At 37.2% G+C, this 25,577-nt stretch overlaps 3 protein-coding genes across 3 annotated transcripts in view; 1 reads left to right on the forward strand and 2 right to left on the reverse strand.

The window, feature by feature from the left end:
* LOC146697508 (putative histone-lysine N-methyltransferase PRDM6) overlaps positions 1–2,906 on the forward strand; it is a 34,167-nt gene extending 31,261 nt beyond the window's left edge. Inside the window, exon 5 of the mRNA XM_085474246.1 lies at positions 2,775–2,906. Within this exon, the coding sequence (XP_085330372.1) occupies positions 2,775–2,906 (132 nt within the window). The remainder of the gene's footprint in view (positions 1–2,774) is intronic.
* A 58-nt stretch (positions 2,907–2,964) lies between these two features.
* On the reverse strand, positions 2,965–8,431 carry LOC146697509 (uncharacterized). The gene is made up of 2 exons (XM_085476291.1): positions 8,377–8,431; positions 2,965–8,085 (listed from the first exon to the last, which is right to left on the reverse strand). The coding sequence occupies exons 1-2, from the start codon at positions 8,399–8,401 to the stop codon at positions 4,919–4,921; spliced, it is 3,192 nt and encodes a 1,063-aa protein (XP_085332417.1). The 5' UTR covers positions 8,402–8,431; the 3' UTR covers positions 2,965–4,918.
* Positions 8,432–16,264: 7,833 nt separating this feature from the next.
* Positions 16,265–25,182, reverse strand: LOC146697510 (uncharacterized). The gene is made up of 3 exons (XM_085474247.1): positions 21,669–25,182; positions 17,394–17,497; positions 16,265–16,371 (listed from the first exon to the last, which is right to left on the reverse strand). Exons 1-3 carry the CDS (start codon positions 24,971–24,973, stop codon positions 16,265–16,267), a joined length of 3,516 nt encoding a protein of 1,171 aa, XP_085330373.1. The 5' UTR covers positions 24,974–25,182.
* Between the last annotated feature and the right edge of the window lie 395 nt (positions 25,183–25,577).

Below are 25,577 nucleotides of genomic sequence, written 5' to 3' on the forward strand. Positions count from 1 at the left end.
TTTCACATTATAGTGCATGAACTAAAAATGATTTTTGGGATGCGACTTGGCAGTAAATAGCAGGTGTCTATGTCTCTGCATTGTACTCATAGTTTATGAATGCAGCATGCTAACCGAGCTCACCAAAGTTGGTAACTAACCATTTCTGTTTAATTATAGTAACCTCCTCCACCCCCTGAACCCACCCACCCCCTCCCACCCAAAAAATATGAGAATGAGGCTATAAAATGCCCCCAAACAAATGGGCAAAGCCATCATGCCTCTCACAGTCTTTATATACAGTCTGTAACTGCCTTAATCATAGATTGTTTTGTTTTTTTCACCAGCTTCTCATGTGAAGGTTTACTGCATAAATTAAATAGTATTTATCATAGCAAACTCAACATCTTTGTACATAGCACAAAAAAGCTAACTTGGAAGTTTTTGTGTCTTAATTATGTGAAACAGAGAAAACGTGGAAAGAGTTTCAGGCCACAAGATAAACAACCTAGAAAAAAATGTACACTTAATCATATAAAGTAGTTTATGTGAAATGGACAAAGATTCGGATAAAGGCAGGAGAGTGTGCAGGCAGTCCAACAGCGACAGACAGTAAAGTGCTTACATACAGAGAATAATAAATGAAGCTGTTTCCTCTGATTCTCACAGTCATTTACTGCATTGATTGTTTGTTGGCTGTATGGACAGCAGAGAGGCAGGCTATTGGCTCAGGTCATCACCTTATAAACACACTCAACGCCGCCTCAATACAGTCACACTGCATCTTTACCACGGATGGACGGAGGGATGGATTAATAATGAACACACACACAGACGGAGGCTAAGGGAGATCGACTGCTTTTAAGTGCTTATGATCACTATTAGCTGTGCACTCTTCAGATTTCTGTTGATTTATTTACTCATTTTTAATTGTCTCATCCCTGTTGCCTTTGCAGCAGATATCTAGATGTCATCTTCTCATATACCATTTACATCGGTCCAGTAATACTAGTGATCCTTTAAGTTACACATTCTCAAATCAATGTAAAATGATAACTTCAGACTCTCCATGCAACAAAAAGATCTGTTGTTGAAGGAACTGAAAGCTTGAATAGAGAATGAAATCATTGAGCCTGAGGGTGGCACTAGAGGTCACTGGGTCATTATAAATACAAGAAACATTAAATCTCTGGGGAATGTGATCAGCAAATTTCCCACCAGTTCAAACATTTCATTTTAATGTTTTCCGTTTAAAAGTAGGACTTGTGGTTTTCTTTAGGGGAACAGACTGAGAGATCTCATCTTTGAGCCAGGAGCAACAGGAAAAAAAGCAAGCTGCTTCTTCCTCTTAATGGACCCTTGTTTGGTTTACGTTTCAGCTCCATTTTTCTTATTTGATGTGCAGCCTTCCACTGTTGCTGTGAAAAAGTATTTTTAGGCCTCGATGTTAAAGCTGGCAGACAGAGCTGTAAGGCTTTTAAGCAGGTGTAAATCAGGTCTGTGTAATGTTTAACGCCCAGCAGGCTGTAATCATCACAGCTCCAGCTGACTGTGGATAAGAGCCTAATGAGTAGTTGCAGAATCTTGTTTAAAACATTTCAAATCAAATTAAGTTATTTGTCTGAGCTACAAGTGCACAACTCGTTATCGTTTTCAGTTGCAAGGGTTCATTCTTAATAAAAGAGGCTGATACATCATCAGACTATAAATCTCCAAAAATTAAAATGTTTGGCTTTGATTTACCATAAATATCCTTATACCTCTTGTAGTTTTACAAGTACTCATTTAACCTAAACTCTGGGTATAACTATAGTGGAACCAAATCTTATTTAGCAAAAAGTCATATATTTTTAGCTTCAAAAATTAATCTGCAACTGCCAGCATCATGACAAATGCAACCCTAAACATTTGATGAAATCTCCTAAAAAAGTCAATTTTAAATCTTTGAGACTTCATGGCAAATCAGAGCAGAGATTTGTGTAGATCCTGACTTTTCTTAGTCTTTTTTGCAAGACTTTTTATTCACCTTGTGGCTGCAGATTGTTTTACATCATCAATCTTTTATATCGGCTACTTTGCAATTCTTTTGGAGCTTGGCAGAGCAACAGAAACATTGTCTTCCTGTCTGAATTTTAGTTTTGTATTTCCTAAGTAATTTTTTAACTTTTGCCTTTAAGTTTACATCCAGTACAGTCTAAGTTTGCATTGGTTTCCAGAGTGAATTCAGAAATTTCAGTTGTTAGTTAAAAATATTGATAGTCTCAGCTGAACTATAGTGTTTTAAATGAACTGAACTAGTTATTTTTTGGTGGAAATGTTGAACAGAACCTCAGAAAAAATTACCAAATAACCACAATATCTTGTAACGGTACAACACTCAGTCAATATAAACATCCCAAATTCACTGCTGTATTGTCTGTTGACTAAAACTATAACTAATATAATTTATTATATTTTTCTTTTGATTTTAGTTTTGCTACTACACCATAGTAAAACTCAAATAGATACAAATAGATTGTAATGGTAAAGATACAGATACGGACCACTGAGCTATGACATTATAATATGTTACAAACATTGTATTTCTTTGCCTTTTTCCTGCCATTCTTAAGTGAGGTTTGTTTCATTGTCAGTTTAGAAAATGAGCAAATATCTTTGACTTGTTAGTCGCTCAAAGTAAAATAATTCAATAGATATCTAAATCTGAAGGTTGCCTTTTTCAGCTATATCAATACTATCCTGAATTAATCACAACAAGCCCTCTGTTTTCAACTCTGATCATTTGTGTTTTCCAGATCTACGATGCAGAGGGAACGTTACAGCACTTTATTGATGGTAATGATCCCAGTAAATCCAGCTGGATGAGGTATATTCGCTGTGCGAGACACTGTGGGGAGCAGAACATGATGGTTGTACAGTACAGGTAGGAGAAGGTCTTCTTTTCTCACATTTTATGTGTTTATTATCCTGTATACTTGCACACAAACAATTCACAATGTTACTTCTACAGTGGTTTGTTTACATTGGGTCACTTAAAACAAAGGCAAGTTGTTCTGACTGGTTCCATGTAAAATTTGATTTGGCTATGAACACGCCTGATTGTTTAATTGCCTGGCAGTGGGCTCTAGCAGTGTGTGCAAACTAAACATGTAAGAAGTAGCATTAACAATGCATAAAGTAAATTACACTCCAATTTATCATCTCATAAGGTAAGTAATGTCTTGGAAACAGTTTGTGCAACGCTTTCACATGTGCAGTGGAGTAATGTGAAATAGCAACTTCTTTAGCATGCTAGCAAGGAAATGTTCACATATGGTGAAGGAACAATAAGCTAATTTCATGCTAGGTTTGATAAAACAAGCAAGTTCAACATATGCAGCCTCCACCAACCTTTTTTTAAAAAAAAATTAACACTTCAAGAAACACTTTGTTGACCTTATTTGTTGAAGTAAACAAGCTTTGCTAAACACACCACTTTGAGTTTTCCTTTCCTTTTTTAAAACAGATTTCTTACTTATGTTGGAGGGGTAGTTTTTTAGCTCGTGAAATGCTATAGCCTCACAGGAAAGGCACGTTATAATTTTTATAGAGCATACTCATTGCCTTATATGCAACTACCTCGACAATGATAGATAGAGGTTTTCTTGTACAATAAGTAGTTGTATTTTTCATATATTCTGTAAAATATGCTGTTAATGTTCACACAGTTGTCAAGTTTTAAAAACAGGAATTATAATAATCTATAATGGAGTCTTTTCAGATTGAGATATCAGTACTTTTACTAAAGGAAGAGATAAAAATATCTTCTCAACCACCAGTCGCTGTTAGCTAGAAAAATCACACAGATAACTAGAGCATTAATTCTTTTTTCTTTAGTTACAAAAAACAAAAAATAATGATAACATTTCTTCAACTAGGCCAAGAGTAGCATTATACCGGAGAGAAACTTGAAATAATGGCACTACAAATGGCATGTTTTAGACTCATTTATTTGTGATGTGGTTTGAGTGATTGAGTTAGTTTGTTTGGTCTTTGACTTTGCCAGCTTTTCTGAAAGTAAGTGTATGCCACTGCAATACAGTTTTTAAAAGTATCTTAATAAGAATGAAGACTAGTTTATTCATCTGAAATCAGAAGGGTTTGCAGTGCAGTTGCAGTGGCATAAAATTGTACCCAGGTAAGGCAGTAAGCCACATACTACTTCATGTGCCATTTTTTTTACAGTTATAAAATGTGCTGTCATGATATGGCAATCGTGTTAGTGTGCACATTGTACCTTGGGGGTTTGTAGAGGAAGAGTTATGCACATTTTGTCCTTTAAACAAAATGTTTGCATTATTTCATGATGCAAATAATTAGATTTCTGATGGATGGGTGTGTGGTGTGGTATAGTATGGTAAATGGATAAATCTCTGCATTTCTATTAAGCTTGTGTGATGATGGTGCATTAAGGACAGGATAAACAAATTTAAATAATTTGGAGGGAGATTCCCTCTGTCCCAAATCTTATAAAGTCTTCACCAATTTGATGAGGGTCCATTACTTCTTATCAGAAAGTTGAATCTGTTCATCTGGACATAGTGTTTTCAGTGGGAGAAAACTGTCACTCTTCCAAGTGGCAGTCCAAGAGACCTATTACGTAAAATTTTGTAGTGATAACAGTAAGAGGGTCCTACTGTAGTCAAGTCTTATCACTTGGTAGTCTGTCGGTAATGGCATCAGGCATTTATTTTGGACAGTCATTTTAAAACCCCATGACCAAGTGAACGAGGAACAAACTAGAACGTCAGTGGTTGAACATAAAAACGACATGTAAAGGATAAATGGTTTTAATCTCACAAAAACAGCTCCCAATGTTTGGTATCTTAATTGGCAAAAATATTGGTATTACATTGATGAGTCATGGGGCAACACCAAAGTAAATATATAAAAAAAAATTTCATAAAATACTACAACTTTCTTCTTCTTTGGATTTACGCACATGTTCCCGGATCCACTTGTTTCTTTCTTCCTCGTGTGTTTTCTGTAGCTCGTACATTTGTCTTTGGTCTTGAATAAATGGCTTGAGCTCATTCATTTCTTTTTCTTGTCTCTTCTTTAGTTGGTCAAAGTCATTCTGATATGCCTTGTTCTGGCACAGTTGTTGAATCATGTAGCTACTGTATTCCTGTTGGTTTAGCTTCATATTCTCAATTTCCCTTTCACACTCTGCTACTGCAGCTTTTAAGTCAGTGGCGTATCTCTGTCTAAATTCATTGAACTCCTCTGCTTGCTTTCTGGCTTCCTCTTGATTTTTTCCCCTCATTTCCTCGACTTGCTTTTGTAGGTTTTGTTGCAGTTCTCTCCATTCTTTTTTCTCTTGTTCTTCTCGAAGTTGATCTTGTTCTTTTTTTTGGAGGTCATGTTCTGTTTTTTCCTGCTCATATTCTTCACAGAGTTTTTTAGATTGTGTTTGCTCCTCCGATCTCTGTTGGCATCCTCTAAAGTGTGTTTCCTGCCACTGTTGTTGTACTTTCCTCCAAGCCTCTCTTGCTTTTTCATTTTCTTTTGAACTCTGTACCCATATTTGACCCTTAATTGTCTTTTTTAATGATCCAGACTTAATTTCCTTCTCTTTTTCTTTCCATTGCTTTTGCTGAATTTCATACCTCTGTTTCCTTTCCCTTTCCTTTTGGGCCCTTTCCTCATCCACCCTTTTTTTCTCCTCCTCTCTCTTAATGAATTCCTTTTTTTCTTCTAATGCTTTTTCTGTTAAAGCTCTTACCTGTTCAGTTTTTTGCCTCATCTCTTTGATTTCCTCTTCATGTTGTCTTTGAAGGTCTCTCTTATATCTCTGCATTTCTTCTTCCTTCTTCATAATCTTATCCATTTCCTTCTGAATTGTTGCCTCTGCCTCTTTGAACATCTCTGAGGTGTAATAGCCACCGCCATTTTTCCTTACTCTTGACTCGATCTTGGTCAGCAGCTCACTTACTTGAAAACGGCTCTGATCATTGTTATTTAAGACATGGTATTGTCCTCCACAATCAGTTAACAGTTTTTTGACAAAGTCTTCACTGTTTTCGTTGAGGTAACTTTCAATTGTTTGGTTTTTAAGATCATCTCCTCTGGTAAATATGACAATGATGAAGTCATTGCAATTCTTGCCAAAAATGTTTTTAATGAGCTCCACAGTTTGTTTTTCTTCCTCTGTAAAGTGACCGATCGGCAGGACGAGTAAGAACACATGAGGTCCAGGAGCCACCATTGTGATGCATTTGACAAGTTCCTGTTTAACTTCATCACTGGATAGAGCTGTGTCAAATAAACCAGGCGTGTCAACCACGATGACAGGATGCCCTTCAATTTCCGCTGTTTGTTTTTGGCAGAGCCTGGTCACTGATTTCATACTGGCCTTCGAATGAAAGCACTTTTTGCCCAAAATAGTGTTTGCAGTGGCACTCTTTCCACTTCCAGTTTTCCCAATCATCACAATCCTGAGTTGATCCAGGCTCTGTGATGTGTGAGGAGCCTCTTCCAGTTGTGATGTACATTCTGCACTGTTGTGCATACAAGGTTTTGCAATGGTTTCCTTTTTGAAACTTTTGGAAACCATTTTTATCTCTTCCACAGCATCCAGTAGCTGGGGAATCTGCTGTCTGTTGTTGACATTGAGGACAAGATATCGGACACTAAAACTCCGACAGAGCTCTTCGATCTCTTTGTTTCTTTTTAAAAAGTTAACAACATCTGGGTGTGTAGGATTGGTCTCCACAGTAAAAAGAATTATTGTAAAGTCTTTGACTTGAGAGCTTAGTATATTTTTGATGGTCTCCAACTCACCCTTGTCTTCATCTGTAAGGGGATCCAAAGGTAGCACCAGGATAAAAGCATGGACACCCTCAGGATCACAGAGAGAAATGCTCTTGAAGGCTTCCCTCATCGCTTCTTCCTGAGATTTTCCAAATAGAACCGGTAGCTCCACCATTGAAATCAGTCGACCATAAACTTCTGCCTGATGTTTAACATACTCTAATGAATTCAACTTTCTTTCTCCCAGGATGGCATTAGCAGTTGAAGTTTTTCCAACTCCAAATCTCCCACACAGTACCAAGTTTAAAGAAGGTTTTACATTTAAACTTTGAGGCTCTTTCACACCAACTTGAGGTCTTTCACACAGTTTCAAATTTGAAAGAGGTTTTGTATTTGAAGACTCTGGTTCTTCTATATCAACTTGAGATTTCTCACACAGTTTCAAATTCAAAAGAGGTTTCATATTTGGAGATTCTGGTTCTTCCATACCAGCTCGAGGTCTCTCACTCATTCCTAAATTCAAAGGAAGTTTTGGTTTTGGATGCTCAGGTTCTTCAACAACAAAGCTCCCACATAGTACTGAGTTTAAAGGAGGTTTTAGATGTGGCCATTGAGGTTGTTCAACACCAACTTGAGGTCTCTTACTTAGTCCTAAATTCACAAGAGATTTTGGTTTTGGATGCTCAGGTTCCATCCCAACAACAGATCTCTCACACAGTGCCGAATTAAGTGGAAGCCTTGATTTTGGACTTTCAAGTGCTTCAGTTGGATCAGGGTTTTCAGAAAAATTTAGATGTCCGCCCCTGTTTTCAGTCACAATTTGATTCATCATTTCCATCATGGTTTCCTGATCAAAGTCAAGACACTCTTTTTTGTCAGAGTTTAACTTATGCAGTCTTTGTCCGCACTCTTGAATAATTTGTTCTACTGCAGTATTCTTTTCTTCATCCTTTTGTGTTATGATGACCATTGAGTATTTAAGCGCATGTGGACCAAACAAACTCAAGATGAACTTCAGCCTTTGTCTGTTTTCCTCTGTGAAATCTGAAGGCTTCACTAACAGGAGGAAAACATTTGGCCCAGGGGGGACACGGGCCACACACATCTTCATCTCGTGTCTGACTTTTTCCACAGGAACACTGAAGATGTCGGAGGTTTTCACTACGGTTATGGGTATTTTCCTCCACTGTCCTTGGGCAATAGATTTCTTGGATATTGTTATATCACGAGAATCCTTTTTCCCTGTGATCAAGTTGCTTAAAGTTATCTTTTCAAATTGACTTTTTCCAAATATCACAATCCTGAGTTCAGATGCTGTTGAAGACACAAGAGACATTAAATAATTAAATATTGCATTGATTCAGTTTTCTTTTCTTTTATATTTTTTATGTCTTTGAGTTATTGCAAATTTTAACAGTTTTTCACTGAATTACACTTTTCATATTCCCAGTACATCACTATCTGACAAATATTCAAAATTGTATGCGTTACTAAAATTCTTAGATGCCAAACTCGAGTATCATAAATTTCTACATTTACTTAAAGCATATTGCCATATGCATTTATTTAATAAAGCGAAGTTTGTACATTTTTTTGCACACTTACCAGTTCCATATGCTGATGCTGCCATAATCTTACTTTGTTTCAGCAGCAGAATATGTAGTTACCTAAAAACAAATGTGTAGAGTAAATTATGATGTGTAAATGAAGATTTTAGGTTTAATTCTAAAACCCAAAAAACTAATATTTCATTTCTATGTTAATGTTTTTCTTTTTGATGTACCTTTTTGGCTTATAGATTAGAAAAAAGTCTCAATGTGTTAGAAAAATTGAGTAAATTACAGTATCCAGGCATATTATTGTAAAGTTGACTGACAGAAAGGGTGTGGTAGGAAAAGGTGCACGCGCAACAGGGATGACTGACCTTTGGTGGCTTTCTGGCTAGCTGAATGTCTGTGACATTCAGTAGCACCTTATTGTTTTAATATAAGGGCGACCGTGGCTCAGGGGGTTGGGAAGCACATCCGTAACCGGAAGGTTGCCGATCCCCGGCCTCTCTGTCCTGGTCGTTGTGTCCTTGGGCAAGACACTTCACCTACCGCTTACTGGTGTTGGCCAGAGGGGCCGATGGCGCGATATGGCAGCCTCGCTTCTGTCAGTCTGCCCCAGGGCAGCTGTGGCTACAACCGTAGCTTGCCTCCACCAGTGTGTGAATGTGAGAGTGAATGAATAGTGGCATTGTAAAGCGCTTTGGATGCCTTGAAAAGCGCTATATAAATCCAATCTATTATTATTATTATTATTATTATTAATAATAATAATAATACAAAATTGGGGGGGGGGGGAGACTGGACTGCACCTATACTACATTTGAAGTCTGCACCTTTGATACAAGTTGAATGGAGACTCTGTGAGGACTCATCTTGCTGCTATGTCATCTTAAATTCATCAACTCTAAAGGTGAAGGTGATCAAATCACACAAAATTTACAATTTTCTCACTATGTAATCTATTTTGATGCTAAATGTCTAATACCAATCTTTGAGATGATTTGAGCGAGTACACCCAGCTTGTGGTTTTCTCCTGGCCATGCCCAATGAAGTCCAACTGTGGAAGCAGTGACTCAGTACAACACCCCCCAAATGCCTCATTGCTTCAAGCCAACATGGCAAGATGAGCAGAGAAAAGACAGAAATGTAAATCCCATTCTCTAGCTGAGACCACATCTTCTTTTAGGTTTGATGCCATTTCTAGTAGATAATGCTAGGTAGCGTGAGTGCGAATTGAGGATGTGGTTTGGGGTAAGTCTCAGAGTAGATTGAGGAGGGAAAGAACACACCCACCAACCCACCCACACACAGACACACGCATCCCTGTTGAAATCACCCTCGACGCATATGACTGCAGTTGCTGCTTCCTATTTTCTATTGTTTTACTGTACATCGTGACCTTTGTAAAAAAGACTCCAGCTTGTGATACTATTGGACTTTTCTTATTCAGACTCATTACAGAATGATTATTTTCTCTTATTTTGTTACATTTATAATACTGCATTTAAGTAAAATTGAGTGGATGAGACATTGGAGATCTCAGCCTCTTTGACACAGGCCACTCTTGAATTTAAGGTCTTAGAATTTGTAAGAAGATGGAATTATAGCCATTTTCATACATAGTCCCCCATTTCCAGAGGCTCAAACAGTTTCCTGGTCAGATGAGACTTGTTCTCTCATTATTTTGTAACAAATGATGCAAATAAAACCCTCTATATGATTAGGTTGAAAAGCAAAAATAATCCCTTTAGAAAGCTAGCAAAAATGTAAAGAATGACCAAATTGATTGCCGGGGAGAAGGCCGCTCAATCAAACTGGCCCCTCCACTGTATCAAAGTATAAGAAAAAATCCTGATATTTAAAATTATGTCAGTTTGTCCATTTAATTTTGAGCCTCTGAAAATGGGGGACTATATTTAAAAACAACAACAACAAAACCCTGCTGTAATTTACAAGCTGCAGATGCAATACTTTTAGTTAAACTCCTCAAATTAAAGCTGAAAGTCTGCATTTCAATCACATTTTCAGAATCATCAGAATCCTTTATTAATCCCTAAGGAAATGATGTGGGTTACAGTTGCTCCAAGACAGTAACAGTATCAGACTAAACTAATTAAATAATACAATATGTTAATAGTTTACAAATTTAAGAAATTGCACTAATATATACAAATTGCTCAATTATAAATATCAAGAATATTGACAAAGAATTTTACAGACGAGAGACTATTACAGTGGTGAATATATATGGTTGACATTTGACTCTAACCTGTGAACTTTGTCATTTGCTATTTTACTCTAGAGTGTGTACAAAAAGGGTGCAAATATTACAGTATTTACAGTGCATTAGATGGAGGAGTTGTACAGGGAGATGTCCATGGACAGGATTTCCTGTGTCGTTCAGTGGTGCTTTTTGGTAATCTCATTTTGAATGTTTAACTTAAAATGAACTGTGGTGGTGTATAGAGGCAAAAATACAAGAAAGTCTAAATGTCACTGTAGTTGTAGAATTTTGAAACCCAGAAACGTCTTGGGATTTATACATAAAAATAGAAATGTTAGACCTTATTCATCTGTTATGCCTGCTTTTTGATCATAAAATCCCCAAACTCAAAATGTTTTTGCTAAATAAGTCTCCAATATTTGATAGATGATTCAAAATAAACGTTCCCTTTCGCTTCTTCTCAGTCAGGCACACTTAAATAGGAGGATTGGTTTTGGAGGATTATTTTTTATTCTTTGTATTTATTGTTTTCTGGTTGATTGTCTATTTGGTATATGTTTTAAAAATACTGAATTGAAAGTTTTAATATCCAGAATAAAAATAATATTACCTTTAGCCTACTTATTATACTTTCTTCTCATACATGTTTGTTAATGAAAATATACAGCACTTCAGTATTTCTTAGCCTAACGTTCTGCAATGTCTTGTGCACTGAATCCCTTAATATCCTTGATAAGTTTAGTCATATTGTACAAACACTGAATTTGCTTACTATATTGTTAAATTTTCTTTCTTTTTTCTTTGTTTGTTTACTCACCAGATGTATGTGTCAGTCTTCCTCAGAGTTCTTAAATGTTAAAAACAAGCCACGCAAAAAACGAATCACTTTTTTCAGAATCAAAAGGTAGAACTTTGTTAAGGCAGGAATTTCCAAACTAAAAGAAAAAACCTCAGTCCCGACTGCTGTTACCGGTCCCTTATTCCTGTGCTGTCAACTAGTTTTGGTTGAAGTGGAAATGAAACCCTGTCTGTGCAAAACCCTGCCCTTTAGATATTCCAAGAAGGTTGTCTAAGGTCAACTAATTTAAGTGTGGGTCTGTTACACCCCGGCCTAGGCAACCGGCGTGCAACATATTTTTTTGTCGTTTTGATGATCACTGTAATGGCTATATTAATTTCTTAAAGTTCTCTCTTCCTCCTAGATTTAAAATAACCACACTACAGACAGACAAACGACTGTTTTCACGCTTTGGTTCGTTAGCAACAAAGACAGTAACCCCATCGTGTGCCTCCGCCAATTGTTTATTTTCCACATAAACCTTTCACAATAAAGCTCAAGATTCTTTTGAGACTTTTCAAAATAAACTGAAATGATGACAATATACATTATTCTCAAACATCAAATTTCAGAATATGCATCAAACAAATGACCTCAAATAAAAACATGAATTTACTATAAATGGCAATTGCAGTCACCACATGGATGCAGGAACAGAGAATACCAGCATGGCCAGTGAAGATGAGGCATAACCAGGTAGCTCCAAACAGAAGCACCAGTCAAAACAAATCAAGGACCTTATTTCTAAACGAGGGGCTACCTCTGTAGCATGGACATGGTTTGGTTATGAAAAGTCTGACACGGACCAGAAAACTGTACTATGCAAATTATGCCACGACAACCCTCTTCTATCACCTACACAAGAATCACGTGAAAGAATATGGAGAGAGTTTGTGGATGACAAGCAAAAAAGAGCCATCAGGTGCTCAAAATAAACCTTAGACTCAAACATTAGAGTAGGCTTGTCCCCAGAGCACGCTGTGTAATAAACACTCACAAAGAAAACGTCAGCGTTACAACTTATGTCTAAAAATGTATAGCTTCATGCATCGGTTAAAACACTCGACTCCAGGTACACGACACCCAGCCAGGGATAATATTTATATGGGGATATAAGATTCTGGTCATATTGGACAGCCCTAATATAGGTGGTTCATATCCAGCAGTTAAGCCTTTCAGGCTCAAATTAAGTTTTTGTTGCTAATGCACAACCAAGTCCTGCAGTGGCAGTGGTACTTCTGAGTAAAAAAACCTCATAAAATATATATGTGGGGTAATCAGGTTGTTAGTTTTTAACTGCTGCAAATTGGCAACGCCTGCCTCGAGAGGGTTAAGTAATCTCTTGATAATAACACTTGTTATTGAAATAATTACTAACAATCCGCTTACAATTACAGCAATATATACAAAAACCCTTTGGTTCTCTGAGATTTCTGAACAGCTTGTGTTTCTAAGATTTATATTAAATGAAAATAGGTCTACTGACCTTTTCTTTTATAAAATAAGTTTTTCTGTGGCTAGTTTCAGTTCTGAAATTTGCCAGATTTGCAGAACTGAAAACTCAGTTTCAGTTTAGTTTCAGTTCTCAGCTTTCCTTTAATTCTTTGTTGAAAGTTGTGCAGTTGTAACACTTAATGATGAAACACTGAAATGGCCTGAGATGTTATTAACTAGTTTTTCATCTATTTGTGGGTACTGATTTACCTAAAGTTTCATTCAAAAGCTTAACTATGCTTATTAATGTTTTGGGGCATATTAAGTTAGAATTATTGTTCCATGATAAAGCAGTCATCAATGAATGGTGAGCATTCATTCATATCAATGACTGATGAATGATTTACTCAGTCTGTAAAGAGATAGTAGTATAACCTCATATATGCAACATGTTTTAATGCCTTTTACAATCCCACGGGCAGCAAAAAAAAGCTTTGCAGTATAATACAATATAGTATCTTGAATGAGTATATTGTACCAAAACAATGAAGTCTTACTGTATTTGTTATTTGAATGCTTTAAAACCAAAAGCTATCAAAGTTAACTCAAACTATGCTGCTGTTGTGACATTCAGGTAAAAGAGCCCGTTTCATAAAATGGTGCGAGCCTTAGCTTCTTCAGCTTTCTGTGCATGTTCTTTTATCCAGTCTAGAGCTGGGCGATAGAACGATAACGATATGTATCGCGATATAACTTTTTCTCGATAGAAAAATTAAACTATCGCGATAGACCTCGCCGCTCTTGTCCTCTTAAAAAAAACAAAAACAAAAAAAAAAACCAGCCAATCCAAATTAAGTAGCGCAGAGCCGAACCAATCACAGCCGCAGCGTCACGTCACGTGACTTGTTACGTACAGCACAAGTGCCAAGCCGCACATGTGTATTTGTTTGGGAAGCAGCCAGCCACCGTACCGCCCGGGTAATGGAGGAAATGAGTGTGCCGATTAGAAAAATCAACCGAGCGTGACCGAAGGGAAAACAGATGATGGTTCCAATGCCGGAGAGATTGTCTAACGGAAGAGCCACAGAAGTTCCGTAGTGTGAAGGTATTTCGGCTATTTCAAGTCTGACAAAAAACAGAGTAGCGTTCACTGTAAATTGTGCCGGAAGCAAGTCTGGAAATACAATAAACTGGTGCATGCGCTACGTCCACACGTACCCGGGTATTTTTGAAAACGCAGATTTTTCTATGCGTTTGCACCTTTCGTCCACACGTAAACGGCGTTTTTGGTCACTGAAAACGAAGATTTTTGAAAACTCCGTTTTTGCATTTACGTGTGGACTAGAAAAACGGAGGAAACGCAGCGTCAAAGGTGTGCACATTTTTTGACGTCACACTGTGCGCCACGTTATTGTTTCGGTGAAATGAATTTCTACAATACTGTTACTGTTAATTCTACTCTCTGCAGTGTTTAAATGCTTACATATACACACAGTTACTGTCCCTCCACACATACGACTCGGTTCTGCTTCTATGCCCCAGCTTTGTTTACTTTTTCCCACCGAGGCTTCTAGACTTCTGATTGGCCAACATTTCTGCACGGTTAGGAATCTAGCTCCACCTGCTGCTTTGGCATGTTCATAGCAGCGTTTTCCTTCATTCCTGCCTTTATGTGTGGACGGGATTATTTTTTAAAACGAAAACGGAAAATCTCTGAAATGAAAAAAACATATCGTGATATGAAAAAATCTCATATCGCCCAGCTCTAATCCAGTCATTGATTTGTTTATCATGTTCAAGCTGTAGTTGGTTGATATCTTCTTCATTTGGCTCGCCCTCATTTTCTATAGAAAGATTGTAATTAAGCTCACCCATTTCTTGTTCTTGTTTTTCCTTCAGTCTCTCAAAGTCTCTCTTGTATTCTTTCTTCATGAGCAGATGTTTAAGTATGATGGCATTGCTTTATTGTTGTTTTTGCTTCATGTCTTCCATTTCACTGTCATGCTTGATTTTCTGTCACCTACATTGTAGAGGGTGATTTTGCCTCTAAACAGAAAGTTAAAGTGGATTCAGCAGGTGGCGGAACCTTAAATTGGTTGTAATGGCTCAGTGTGGGGAAAAGAATCACAACTCACAATAATTTCTATTGAGTAATCCATTAGATTTTCTTTGTGTACAGGCTGTGATTAGCTGATTACTCTGGCTGTGAGTACCACATGGTCAGAGTTAGGTTACATCAAGTGTAGTAGAGATTAACACAAATTTCAGCTGATGATGCTGAAATCATCATTCATGGACAGAATTCCACCTTCATCCCAACTTTATACCATAATAATAACGGTCTTTACTTTGAATCCACAACAAACTACAAAATATTAAGCAGTTTATCTTTCACTAACCTGCAGAGTATTTTCATGCAACCTTAGTCCATCTCAGTTTGATTTGAAGCATGTTTCCTAATGTAAAAAAACATAATGTCGCATGTATCTATACCCAATATCTGATTTAAAAATTGAGGATGTGCATGTAAGCTTTACATTTCCAGTTTATAGAATACAACTGAGCGATCCTTAGCTTTAAATAAAACCTCTCTTTTTTCCTCTCCTCTCCTGTCTTTATCTTTCTCCATCTCTGAGTAAAGTTAGCTCTTTCTTTTCTCTCCCTGTGAAATACAGCTACATACAGTGCGACAAACTGCACGCAAACAGTTTGGGTGTTTGCTCATGGTTGTTGAGCTGATAGAAACATTGCATTTGAAATTACCTGCCACTTAAAAAGTATTACTCCCTTTATGCTTGCTTGTGTAATCGTCAAACAGCAGACCGGTCCACATTTCAATGGAGGTGTCCATTCAGGCAGCCACCGGCACAAGGTGGGTCCGGGGGCCCCCCACATGTCCAGTGGCGGCCCCAGAGGTGATCCGGGGGCCAGCCTTGTGGCCAGCAGCAGCGGGCGCACCACAGCCAAGGCTCACAGGCAGCTCAACAGCAGGACCCTCATGCGCCTTGACTTCCACCTCGCGTTCCCCCCCGCGCCTCGTCCTCAACCCCCGGCTATCGAGGTGCGACACACGCCTTGACCTCCAGTGACGGCATGGCAGGTTCCTCCTGTGCACTCTGCGCGTTGACCTGAGCAGGTGAGTGAGCTGGAGGTGGGACAGTTGCTCTGCGGCCCTCCTCTTGGGAGCAGGAATGGGTGCAGGCCCCTGCCGGGCACCAGCTGCTCCCACCCGAAGAGTGGGTATGGCCGTGGTGGCAGGCTGCACCCTGGGCGTTGGCACGGGCGCACAGGTGCCGGGCCCCAGAAAAGGCTGGACCTCCCCCACGCCAGTGGGGGTGTTGGCGGTGTTGGCCAGGACCAGATCAGAGCAGCCAGATTCTCAATCCTCTGCACCCCACGTTCAATCCAGTCCTGGAGTTCTTCCCACTAGCTGCAAGACACCACCGCTTACTCACGCTGCGTGGCCGCCAGCTCGGCCACCATCTGGGCCAGCTCTTTCCCTGGCTGGCCCGGTTCTTGGTCTGCTGTGCCCCCCCTCCTGGGTTTTGGCACCACTGCAGTAATCACACGGCAGACCAATCCACAATTCAATGCTTTTCAGCATTCTTTATTACTACACACGGTTGCTGTTCACAAACACACATTGCTGTAGCTTTTCAGCCAAACACATACCAACAACAACAACAACGACAGTCAGGAAGAGCTTTTTATGCCGGCAAGGCATGATTGCCAATGCTGTCATGTGTGTCCATCTCCACTGGAACGGCACCACAGACCACGCCCTGACACAGCTTGTGTTCTGTATGTTTGTCTTAGCTAGTCTTAGCTGATGTACTGCAACTGCAACTTACGGACAGCTGCAGTCGTTCCGATGCCGTGGCAAAAAACAAACAAACAAAAAATAATAATTCTGGCCCACTTTAACCCCTGACTTTGGCACATGTCATCTCTTTTTATGCAACATCCCCTGGTGATTGATACGCAAATAGGATTTTCTTTCCTGTATTACTGTTTAGGCTCAAATCGGTTTCATGTTTGAAGGCTCACAGTGGCATTAAATAAAAACTCACCTCAAATGCGTTGAAGAACTGGTGTGCTATATTTCATTTCATACAGTTTTTCCAACTTCTTATAAGTGAAATAGAAATGAAAGTTTGGGATTTTTTTTTTTATTATTAATTCATTAAGGAAGCTTAAAAGTTATTTCAAATGTTGTTCTGTCTGCTAATCAGCTTTTGGTTTTAGTAGGGGTGTATACATATATCAGCACATCTCTTTTTGTTGTAATGTGTAAATCAGTCATTCCATGTCAATTCATCAAATGTCAACCTGAAAAAATTTGAGAGTAAACATGGTCTGAGGGACCAGACAAAGAGCGATTCAGAAGACCCCTATGAGCAGAACACCAAGGGAACAGTTCACCCTGATAGGGTTACCGGGGCCCCGCCCTGGAGCCAGGCCTTGGGAGGCTGCGCGAGGGCGAGCGTCTGGTGGCCAGGCCTTAGTCCATGGGGCCTGGCTGGGCACAGCCCGAAAAAGGGACATGGGCCCATCCACCTGCAGGCCCACCACCCACAGGAGGCACCGTAGGGGTCGGGTGCATTGTGTGCTGGGCGGCATCCAGGAGCGGAGACCCTGGCGGACTGATCCACGGCTACCAAGGCTGGCAATTTGGACTTCCTAATATGCAATTATGCAAAATCTCTTTTTAAAAAGAGTAAAAAAAAGTATTTAATGGGATAAAGGTAGCTTTATTGTTAGATTTTGTTTAAAGTTGTTTTATTTAGGACCCCTGGGGTTAAAATCGCATTTGTTCAATATACGAGAACGATTATGAGGCTTACACTAAAAGTATGCTTTAATAATATCAAATCATTTTACAGTCTTTTATTTGCAAATTGATTAATGGCACATTTTAATCAACTGTCAAAGAGAAAAAAGAGAAATACAACTTTGCAGTCTTTGCAATGTTGGCAAACCAACTCTTAAAAACTCCATGCACAAATGCTTCTGTGTTCACAACACAACAATATTTTCATCATATTCAGTATATTATATTATTTAATCATTATGTAAAAGTCTTCACTTGTAAGGAAAGACAAACTCAAATCTCAATCCTAAACATTTGAGTGTTAATAACATCAAGAAAAGTGTAAAACACTAAACAAATTGCAGATCTTTTAACTAATGTAAACGCTTACTGTAAGAGAAGGGTACAAAAAAACATGTAAGTACTTGTACATACAAACTGTTTCTCACACACTGTGTACTGTTGGAATCATTTATAGCTTCCTTTCAAGCTGCATGATTTCTGAAAAGCTAATGTTAAACATTGAAGTAAAAATAATAAGAAACTTATAAATGCTATACCCCCTTGCAATACATTGTTTTGTCAGAGCTTTGATTTCCTCATTGTGTATTTGCCTGATATCCTTTAGTCTGTCATTATGCTCTTGACACAGGCTTTTCATTTTCACATCATACTCTTCTTTCACATCCTGTAGTTTTGAGGGTTTTTTTTTTTTTTTGAGTATTCAGTTTGTCTTGGGGCTCTTGATTCAGAGTTCAAAGCCTGTCTTTATGCTCTTGTTGTTGAGCACTTAGTTTGTGATCATATTCTTGTTTTTGAGTATTCAGTTTGTCTTCATGCTCTTGTTTTTGAGTATTCAGTTTGTCTTCATGCTCTTGTTTTTGAGTATTCAGTTTGTCTTCATGCTCTTGTTGTTGAGTATTTCGTTTCTGTTCATACTCTTGTTGTTGAGTATTCAGTTTGTCTTCATGCTCCTGTTGTTGAGCACTTAGTTTGTGATCATATTCTTGTTTTTGAGTATTCAGTTTGTCTTCATGCTCTTGTTTTTGAGTATTCAGTTTGTCTTCATGCTCTTGTTGTTGAGTATTTAGTTTCTGTTCATACTCTTGTTTTTGAGTATTCAGTTTGTCTTCATGCTCCTGTTGTTGAGCACTTAGTTTCTGTTCATACTCTTGTTTTTGAGTATTTAGTTTGTCTTCATGATCCCTTTGTTGAGCATTTAGTTTGTCTTCATGCTCCTGTTGTTGAGAACTTAGTTTGTGATCATATTCTTGTTGTTGAGTATTTAGTTTGTCTTCATGATCCCTTTGTTGAGCACTTAGTTTGTCTTCATGCTCCTGTTGTTGAGAAGTTAGTTTATGATCATATTCTTGTTGTTGAGTATTCAGTTTGTCTTTATGCTCCTGTTGTTGAGTATTCAGTTTGTCTTCATGCTCTTGTTGTTGAGTATTCAGTTGGTCTTCATGCTGCTGTTGTTGAGTATTCAGTTGGTCTTCATGCTCTTGTTGTTGAGAACTTAGTTTGTGATCATATTCTTGTTTTTGAGTATTCAGTTGGTCTTCATGCTCTTGTTGTTGAGTATTTAGTTTCTGATCATATTCTTGTTTTTGAGTATTCAGTTTGTCTTCATGCTCTTGTTGTTGAGTATTTAGTTTCTGATCATATTCTTGTTTTTGAGTATTCAGTTTGTCTTCATGCTCTTGTTTTTGAGTATTCAGTTTGTCTTCATGCTCTTGTTTTTGAGTATTCAGTTTGTCTTCATACTCTTGTTGTTGAGCACTTAGTTTCTGATCATACTCTTGTTTTTGAGTATTTAGTTTGTCTTCATGCTCTTGTTGTTGAGTATTCAGTTGGTCTTCATGCTCTTGTTGTTGAGAACTTAGTTTGTGATCATATTCTTGTTTTTGAGTATTCAGTTGGTCTTCATGCTCTTGTTGTTGAGTATTTAGTTTCTGATCATATTCTTGTTTTTGAGTATTCAGTTTGTCTTCATGCTCTTGTTGTTGAGTATTTAGTTTCTGATCATATTCTTGTTTTTGAGTATTCAGTTTGTCTTCATGCTCTTGTTTTTGAGTATTCAGTTTGTCTTCATGCTCTTGTTTTTGAGTATTCAGTTTGTCTTCATACTCTTGTTGTTGAGCACTTAGTTTCTGATCATACTCTTGTTTTTGAGTATTTAGTTTGTCTTCATGCTCTTGTTGTTGAGTATTCAGTTGGTCTTCATGCTCTTGTTGTTGAGAACTTAGTTTGTGATCATATTCTTGTTTTTGAGTATTCAGTTTGTCTTCATGCTCCTGTTGTTGAGAACTTAGTTTGTGATCATATTCTTGTTTTTGAGTATTCAGTTTGTCTTCATGCTCTTGTTTTTGAGTATTCAGTTTGTCTTCATGCTCTTGTTGTTGAGCACTTAGTTTCTGTTCATACTCTTGTTTTTGAGTATTTAGTTTGTCTTCATGATCCCTTTGTTGAGCACTTAGTTTGTCTTCATGCTCCTGTTGTTGAGAACTTAGTTTGTGATCATATTCTTGTTTTTGAGTATTCAGTTTGTCTTCATGCTCTTGTTGTTGAGTATTTAGTTTCTGTTCATGCTCTTGTTGTCGAGTATTCATTTTTTCTTCATGCTCCTGTTTTTGAGCACTTAGTTTGTGATCATACTCTTGTTGTTGAGTATTCAGTTTGTCTTCATGCTCTTGTTGTTGAGCACTTAGTTTCTGTTCATGCTCTTGTTTTTGAGTATTTAGTTTGTCTTCATGATCCCTTTGTTGAGCATTCAGTTTGTCTTCATGCTCTTGTTGTTGAGTATTTAGTTTCTGTTCATACTCTTGTTGTTGAGTATTCAGTTTGTCTTCATGCTCTTGTTGTTGAGCACTTAGTTTCTGTTCATACTCTTGTTTTTGAGTATTCAGTTTGTCTTCATGCTCCTGTTGTTGAGCACTTAGTTTGTCTTCATGCTCTTGTTTTTGAGTATTCAGTTTGTCTTCATGCTCTTGTTGTTGAGTATTTAGTTTCTGATCATATTCTTGTTTTTGAGTATTCAGTTGGTCTTCATGCTCCTGTTGTTGAGCACTTAGTTTGTGATCATATTCTTGTTTTTGAGTATTCAGTTTGTCTTCATGCTCTTGTTTTTGAGTATTCAGTTTGTCTTCATGCTCTTGTTGTTGAGTATTTAGTTTCTGATCATATTCTTGTTTTTGAGTATTCAGTTGGTCTTCATGCTCTTGTTGTTGAGAACTTAGTTTGTGATCATATTCTTGTTTTTGAGTATTCAGTTGGTCTTCATGCTCTTGTTGTTGAGTATTTAGTTTCTGATCATATTCTTGTTTTTGAGTATTCAGTTGGTCTTCATGCTCCTGTTGTTGAGCACTTAGTTTGTGATCATATTCTTGTTTTTGAGTATTCAGTTTGTCTTCATGCTCTTGTTTTTGAGTATTCAGTTTGTCTTCATGCTCTTGTTGTTGAGTATTTAGTTTCTGATCATATTCTTGTTTTTGAGTATTCAGTTGGTCTTCATGCTCTTGTTGTTGAGAACTTAGTTTGTGATCATATTCTTGTTTTTGAGTATTCAGTTGGTCTTCATGCTCTTGTTGTTGAGTATTTAGTTTCTGATCATATTCTTGTTTTTGAGTATTCAGTTGGTCTTCATGCTCTTGTTGTTGAGCACTTAGTTTGTGATCATATTCTTGTTTTTGAGTATTCAGTTTGTCTTCATGCTCTTGTTGTTGAGTATTTAGTTTCTGATCATATTCTTGTTTTTGAGTATTCAGTTTGTCTTCATGCTCCTGTTGTTGAGTATTTAGTTTCTGATCATATTCTTGTTTTTGAGTATTCAGTTGGTCTTCATGCTCTTGTTGTTGAGTATTTAGTTTGTGATCATATTCTTGTTTTTGAGTATTCAGTTTGTCTTCATGCTCTTGTTTTTGAGTATTCAGTTTGTCTTCATGCTCTTGTTGTTGAGAACTTAGTTTGTGATCATATTCTTGTTTTTGAGTATTCAGTTTGTCTTCATGCTCTTGTTTTTGAGTATTCAGTTTGTCTTCATACTCTTGTTGTTGAGTATTCAGTTTGTCTTCATGCTCTTGTTGTTGAGCACTTAGTTTCTGATCATACTCTTGTTTTTGAGTATTTAGTTTGTCTTCATGATCCCTTTGTTGAGCACTTAGTTTGTCTTCATGCTCCTGTTGTTGAGAACTTAGTTTGTGATCATATTCTTGTTTTTGAGTATTCAGTTTGTCTTCATGCTCTTGTTGTTGAGCACTTAGTTTGTCTTCATGATCCCTTTGTTGAGCATTCAGTTTGTCTTCATGCTCTTGTTGTTGAGCACTTAGTTTGTCTTCATGATCCCTTTGTTGAGCATTCAGTTTGTCTTCATGCTCTTGTTGTTGAGTATTTAGTTTCTGTTCATACTCTTGTTGTTGAGTATTCAGTTTGTCTTCATGCTCTTGTTGTTGAGCACTTAGTTTCTGTTCATACTCTTGTTTTTGAGTATTCAGTTTGTCTTCATGCTCCTGTTGTTGAGCACTTAGTTTGTCTTCATGCTCTTGTTGTTGAGTATTTAGTTTGTCTTCATGCTCTTGTTGTTGAGTATTTAGTTTGTCTTCATGCTCTTGTTGTTGAGTATTCAGTTTGTCTTCATGCTCTTGTTTTTGAGTATTTAGTTTGTCTTCATGCTCTTGTTGTTGAGCACTTAGTTTGTGATCATATTCTTGTTTTTGAGTATTCAATTTGTCTTCATGCTCTTGTTGTTGAGTATTTAGTTTCTGTACATACTCTTGTTGTTGAGTATTCAGTTTGTCTTCATGCTCTTGTTGTTGAGCACTTAGTTTGTGATCATATTCTTGTTGTTGAGTATTTAGTTTGTCTTCATGATCCCTTTGTTGAGCACTTAGTTTGTCTTCTTGCTCCTGTTGTTGAGCACTTAGTTTGTGATCATATTCTTGTTTTTGAGTATTCAATTTGTCTTCATGCGCCTGTTGTTGAGCAGTTAGTTTGTGATCATACTCTTGTTTTTGAGTATTTAGTTTGTCTTCATGCTCCTGTTGTTGAGCACTTAGTTTGTGATCATATTCTTGTTTTTGAGTATTCAATTTGTCTTCATGCTCCTGTTGTTGAGCACTTAGTTTGTCTTCATGCTCCTGTTGTTGAGCAGTTAGTTTGTCTTCATGCTCTTGTTGTTGAGCACTTAGTTTCTGATCATACTCTTGTTGTTGAGCACTTAGTTTGTCTTCATGCTCCTGTTGTTGAGCAGTTAGTTTGTCTTCATGCTCTTGTTGTTGAGCACTTAGTTTGTGATCATATTCTTGTTTTTGAATATTCAGTTTGTCTTCATGCTCTTTTTGTTGAGCACTTAGTTTCTGTTCATACTCTTGTTTTTGAGTATTCAGTTTGTCTTCATGCTGCTGTTGTTGAGCACTTAGTTTGTCTTCATGCTCTTGTTGTTGAGCACTTAGTTTGTGATCATATTCTTGTTTTTGAATATTCAGTTTGTCTTCATGCTCTTTTTGTTGAGCACTTAGTTTCTGTTCATATTCTTGTTTTTGAGTATTCAGTTTGTCTTCATGCTGCTGTTGTTGAGCACTTAGTTTGTCTTCATGCTCTTTTTGTTGAGCACTTAGTTTCTGTTCATACTCTTGTTTTTGAGTATTCAGTTTGTCTTCATGCTGCTGTTGTTGAGCACTTAGTTTCTGTTCATACTCTTGTTTTTGAGTATTGAATTTGTCCTCATGCTCTTGCTGTTGATCTTTTATTTGCTGTACATATTTTTTCTTCTGGTCTTGTATTGTCTCATCATTTTCTTTTTTTAAATGTATTATATTGTTGTCATATTCTTTCCTGAGATCTTGTTTTTGTGAAGCCATTTTGTCTTTCAGATCTCTCATTTCTTTGATATGATCATTTTTCAGATTTGTTAGTTTTTTCTCATACTCCTGTTTTATATCCATCTTTTCTTTTTCAGTGTTTTCTTTCAGTTTCTTTATTTTGGCTTCATTTTCCATATCTTGTTTATGGGTCTTTTCATCATACTCCTTTTTTAAGTTTGTTATTTCATCATCCTTTTGTTGCTTCCAAATATTGTTAGTATAATCTTGGTTGGCTTGTAATAGGTTATTAATTAACTTCGCTATATTTGAAACTTTGCTCAAAAATCCGGGGCTGTCTTCACGATCTTGCTTCAGTGGCTTTATTTTGTCTCCATACTGCTTTATCAGGTCCTGTACTGTATATTCACATTTTTGGATTAGCTTTATTACTTCACACTCTTTCTTCAAATTGTTGATCTCTTTAAAGTGTTCTTCCTTAATATTAGCCATTTTCTTTTCATTCTCTTGTGTAATATCTGCAATGCTCTTATCATGCCTTTTCTTCAGATTGAGGATGGTTGATTCACAATCTTGTTTTAGATTCTTTATTTCCTCATCCTGCTCCTGCTTTAGATGTTCTACTGTTTCAATGTTTTCCTGCAGCAGCTGTGTTATGTCGTCTAAGTGATTTACAGTCAGATGAAATATTTTGTGCTCATATGCCATTATTTCTTTACTATGGTCTTCTGTGAGATTCTTTATTTTTTCACTGTGCTCATTTTTATTATACATTAGTTCTTCCTTATGTTTCTTTTTGAGATCTTCTATATATTCACTGTGCTCATGTTTCAGATCTGCAATCTGCTTTGAATGCTTTTTATTGAGGTCTTCTAGTTTGTCACTCTCATCTGTCAATTTCATGCTTTCTTGATCTTTTTCCTTAGTTTTCACCAATTCTTTCAGTTTTAGTGCATAATCCTTGAGTGAGAGATGGACATACTTTAGGTAGTATTTCTGTAGCTCTGCTTGCTGCTTATCCACCTGTTCTCTTTTAATTTGATTGTCCATTTCTAGTGCAACATATTTCATATATTTGTCTTTTTCCGGCCATTCTTCGTTTTTCTTTGTTTCACCATCCAGTTTTGTTATTTTTCTAGAGCTTTCTTCCATCTGTATGTTTCTTTCTTCTTGGGAAAGCACAGTTTGGAGGCAGTAATTACTTGCTGTTGTCCTGTTATCAGTGAGCATAGTTTCTATCTTTTCCATCAGTTCTTGATGTCTTTTATTATTGAATAGATCATTTCTATCAAGTTTGATCTCATGTTGCCTTTGATTGCAGTCTTGAATTAATTTATGCATAGGGGAATTCAAATTTAGCTTATTTTGTTTTTGTGTTATGATCACCATTGAGTGGTGTAAACCATCGTGACCAAACAAGGTTAGAATTGCCTTTAGTGCCAGCCGTTTCTCTTCAGTGAAATTGGAAGGTTTCACTATCAGTAGTATCACAGTTGGTCCAGGTGTGCAAAGACTCATCAGACTGTCCATTTCTTTTGTCACTGATAGGAATTGAAGATCAAAAATATCTGGGGTTTTCACTACTGTTAATAATGTTCCTTTCCATTCTCCATGTGCGTGCACACACTTCTTGTCTTTAAACAGTATTGAATGTTGAAAAGCTTTGTTGCATATAATCAAGTTGCCTAGTACTGTCTCGTCCCAGTCAGTACCTCCAAGTAGCACGATATTCAGCTCAGAGCCTGCAAAAAAAAGCCAACCCAAAAATATTACTGAAGAATATTACTGTATCAGAGCTTATTCATTTAGCCCTCTGGATGCAGGTTAGGGCCTTTGATAGTTCTTGAATGACAAGTGAATGAAAAGTCTGATTAAAAAGCACATTTGAAATTAAGATTTTGTTATTTACTGTTCTTTTTAAAGTGGCTAAAACTAAAATGTATTCTTTTGACATATATCAACTTCATAAATTAGCAGTAATAGTTTCGGGGCTTAATTTTAAAGCTTTTAATTGAATTTTCTTGGTTTGCCTGTAACGATTTTCAAAAATATCCCTGTATGCATAGGTGTATTTTATTGTTCATCACCATTACAACAAGATAACATCTTTAATAATACAAGCAATAATCTTTTT

The sequence above is a fragment of the Copadichromis virginalis genome, linkage group LG12 (assembly GCF_057382275.1).
Source record: "Copadichromis virginalis isolate Kocher_CV1m ecotype Utaka linkage group LG12, C_Virginalis_male_GT1.1, whole genome shotgun sequence".
Taxonomy (NCBI): domain Eukaryota; kingdom Metazoa; phylum Chordata; class Actinopteri; order Cichliformes; family Cichlidae; genus Copadichromis; species Copadichromis virginalis.

Excerpts from the sequence above, each read along its gene's own strand:
- LOC146697510 (XM_085474247.1), bottom strand. The coding sequence starts at position 24,973 with ATGGACAGTCTGATGAGTCTTTGCACACCTGGACCAACTGTGATACTA. Across the intron at positions 17,498-21,668 it reads CTGAATACTCAACAACAAGA|GAAGTCCAAATTGCCAGCCT; the intron begins GTATGAAGACAA and ends ATTGCATATTAG. Across the intron at positions 16,372-17,393 it reads CGACCCCTACGGTGCCTCCT|TGGTGCCAAAACCCAGGAGG; the intron begins GTGGGTGGTGGG and ends TGATTACTGCAG.
- LOC146697509 (XM_085476291.1), bottom strand. The coding sequence starts at position 8,401 with ATGGCAGCATCAGCATATGGAACTG. Across the intron at positions 8,086-8,376 it reads AGCATCAGCATATGGAACTG|CATCTGAACTCAGGATTGTG; the intron begins GTAAGTGTGCAA and ends TGTCTTCAACAG.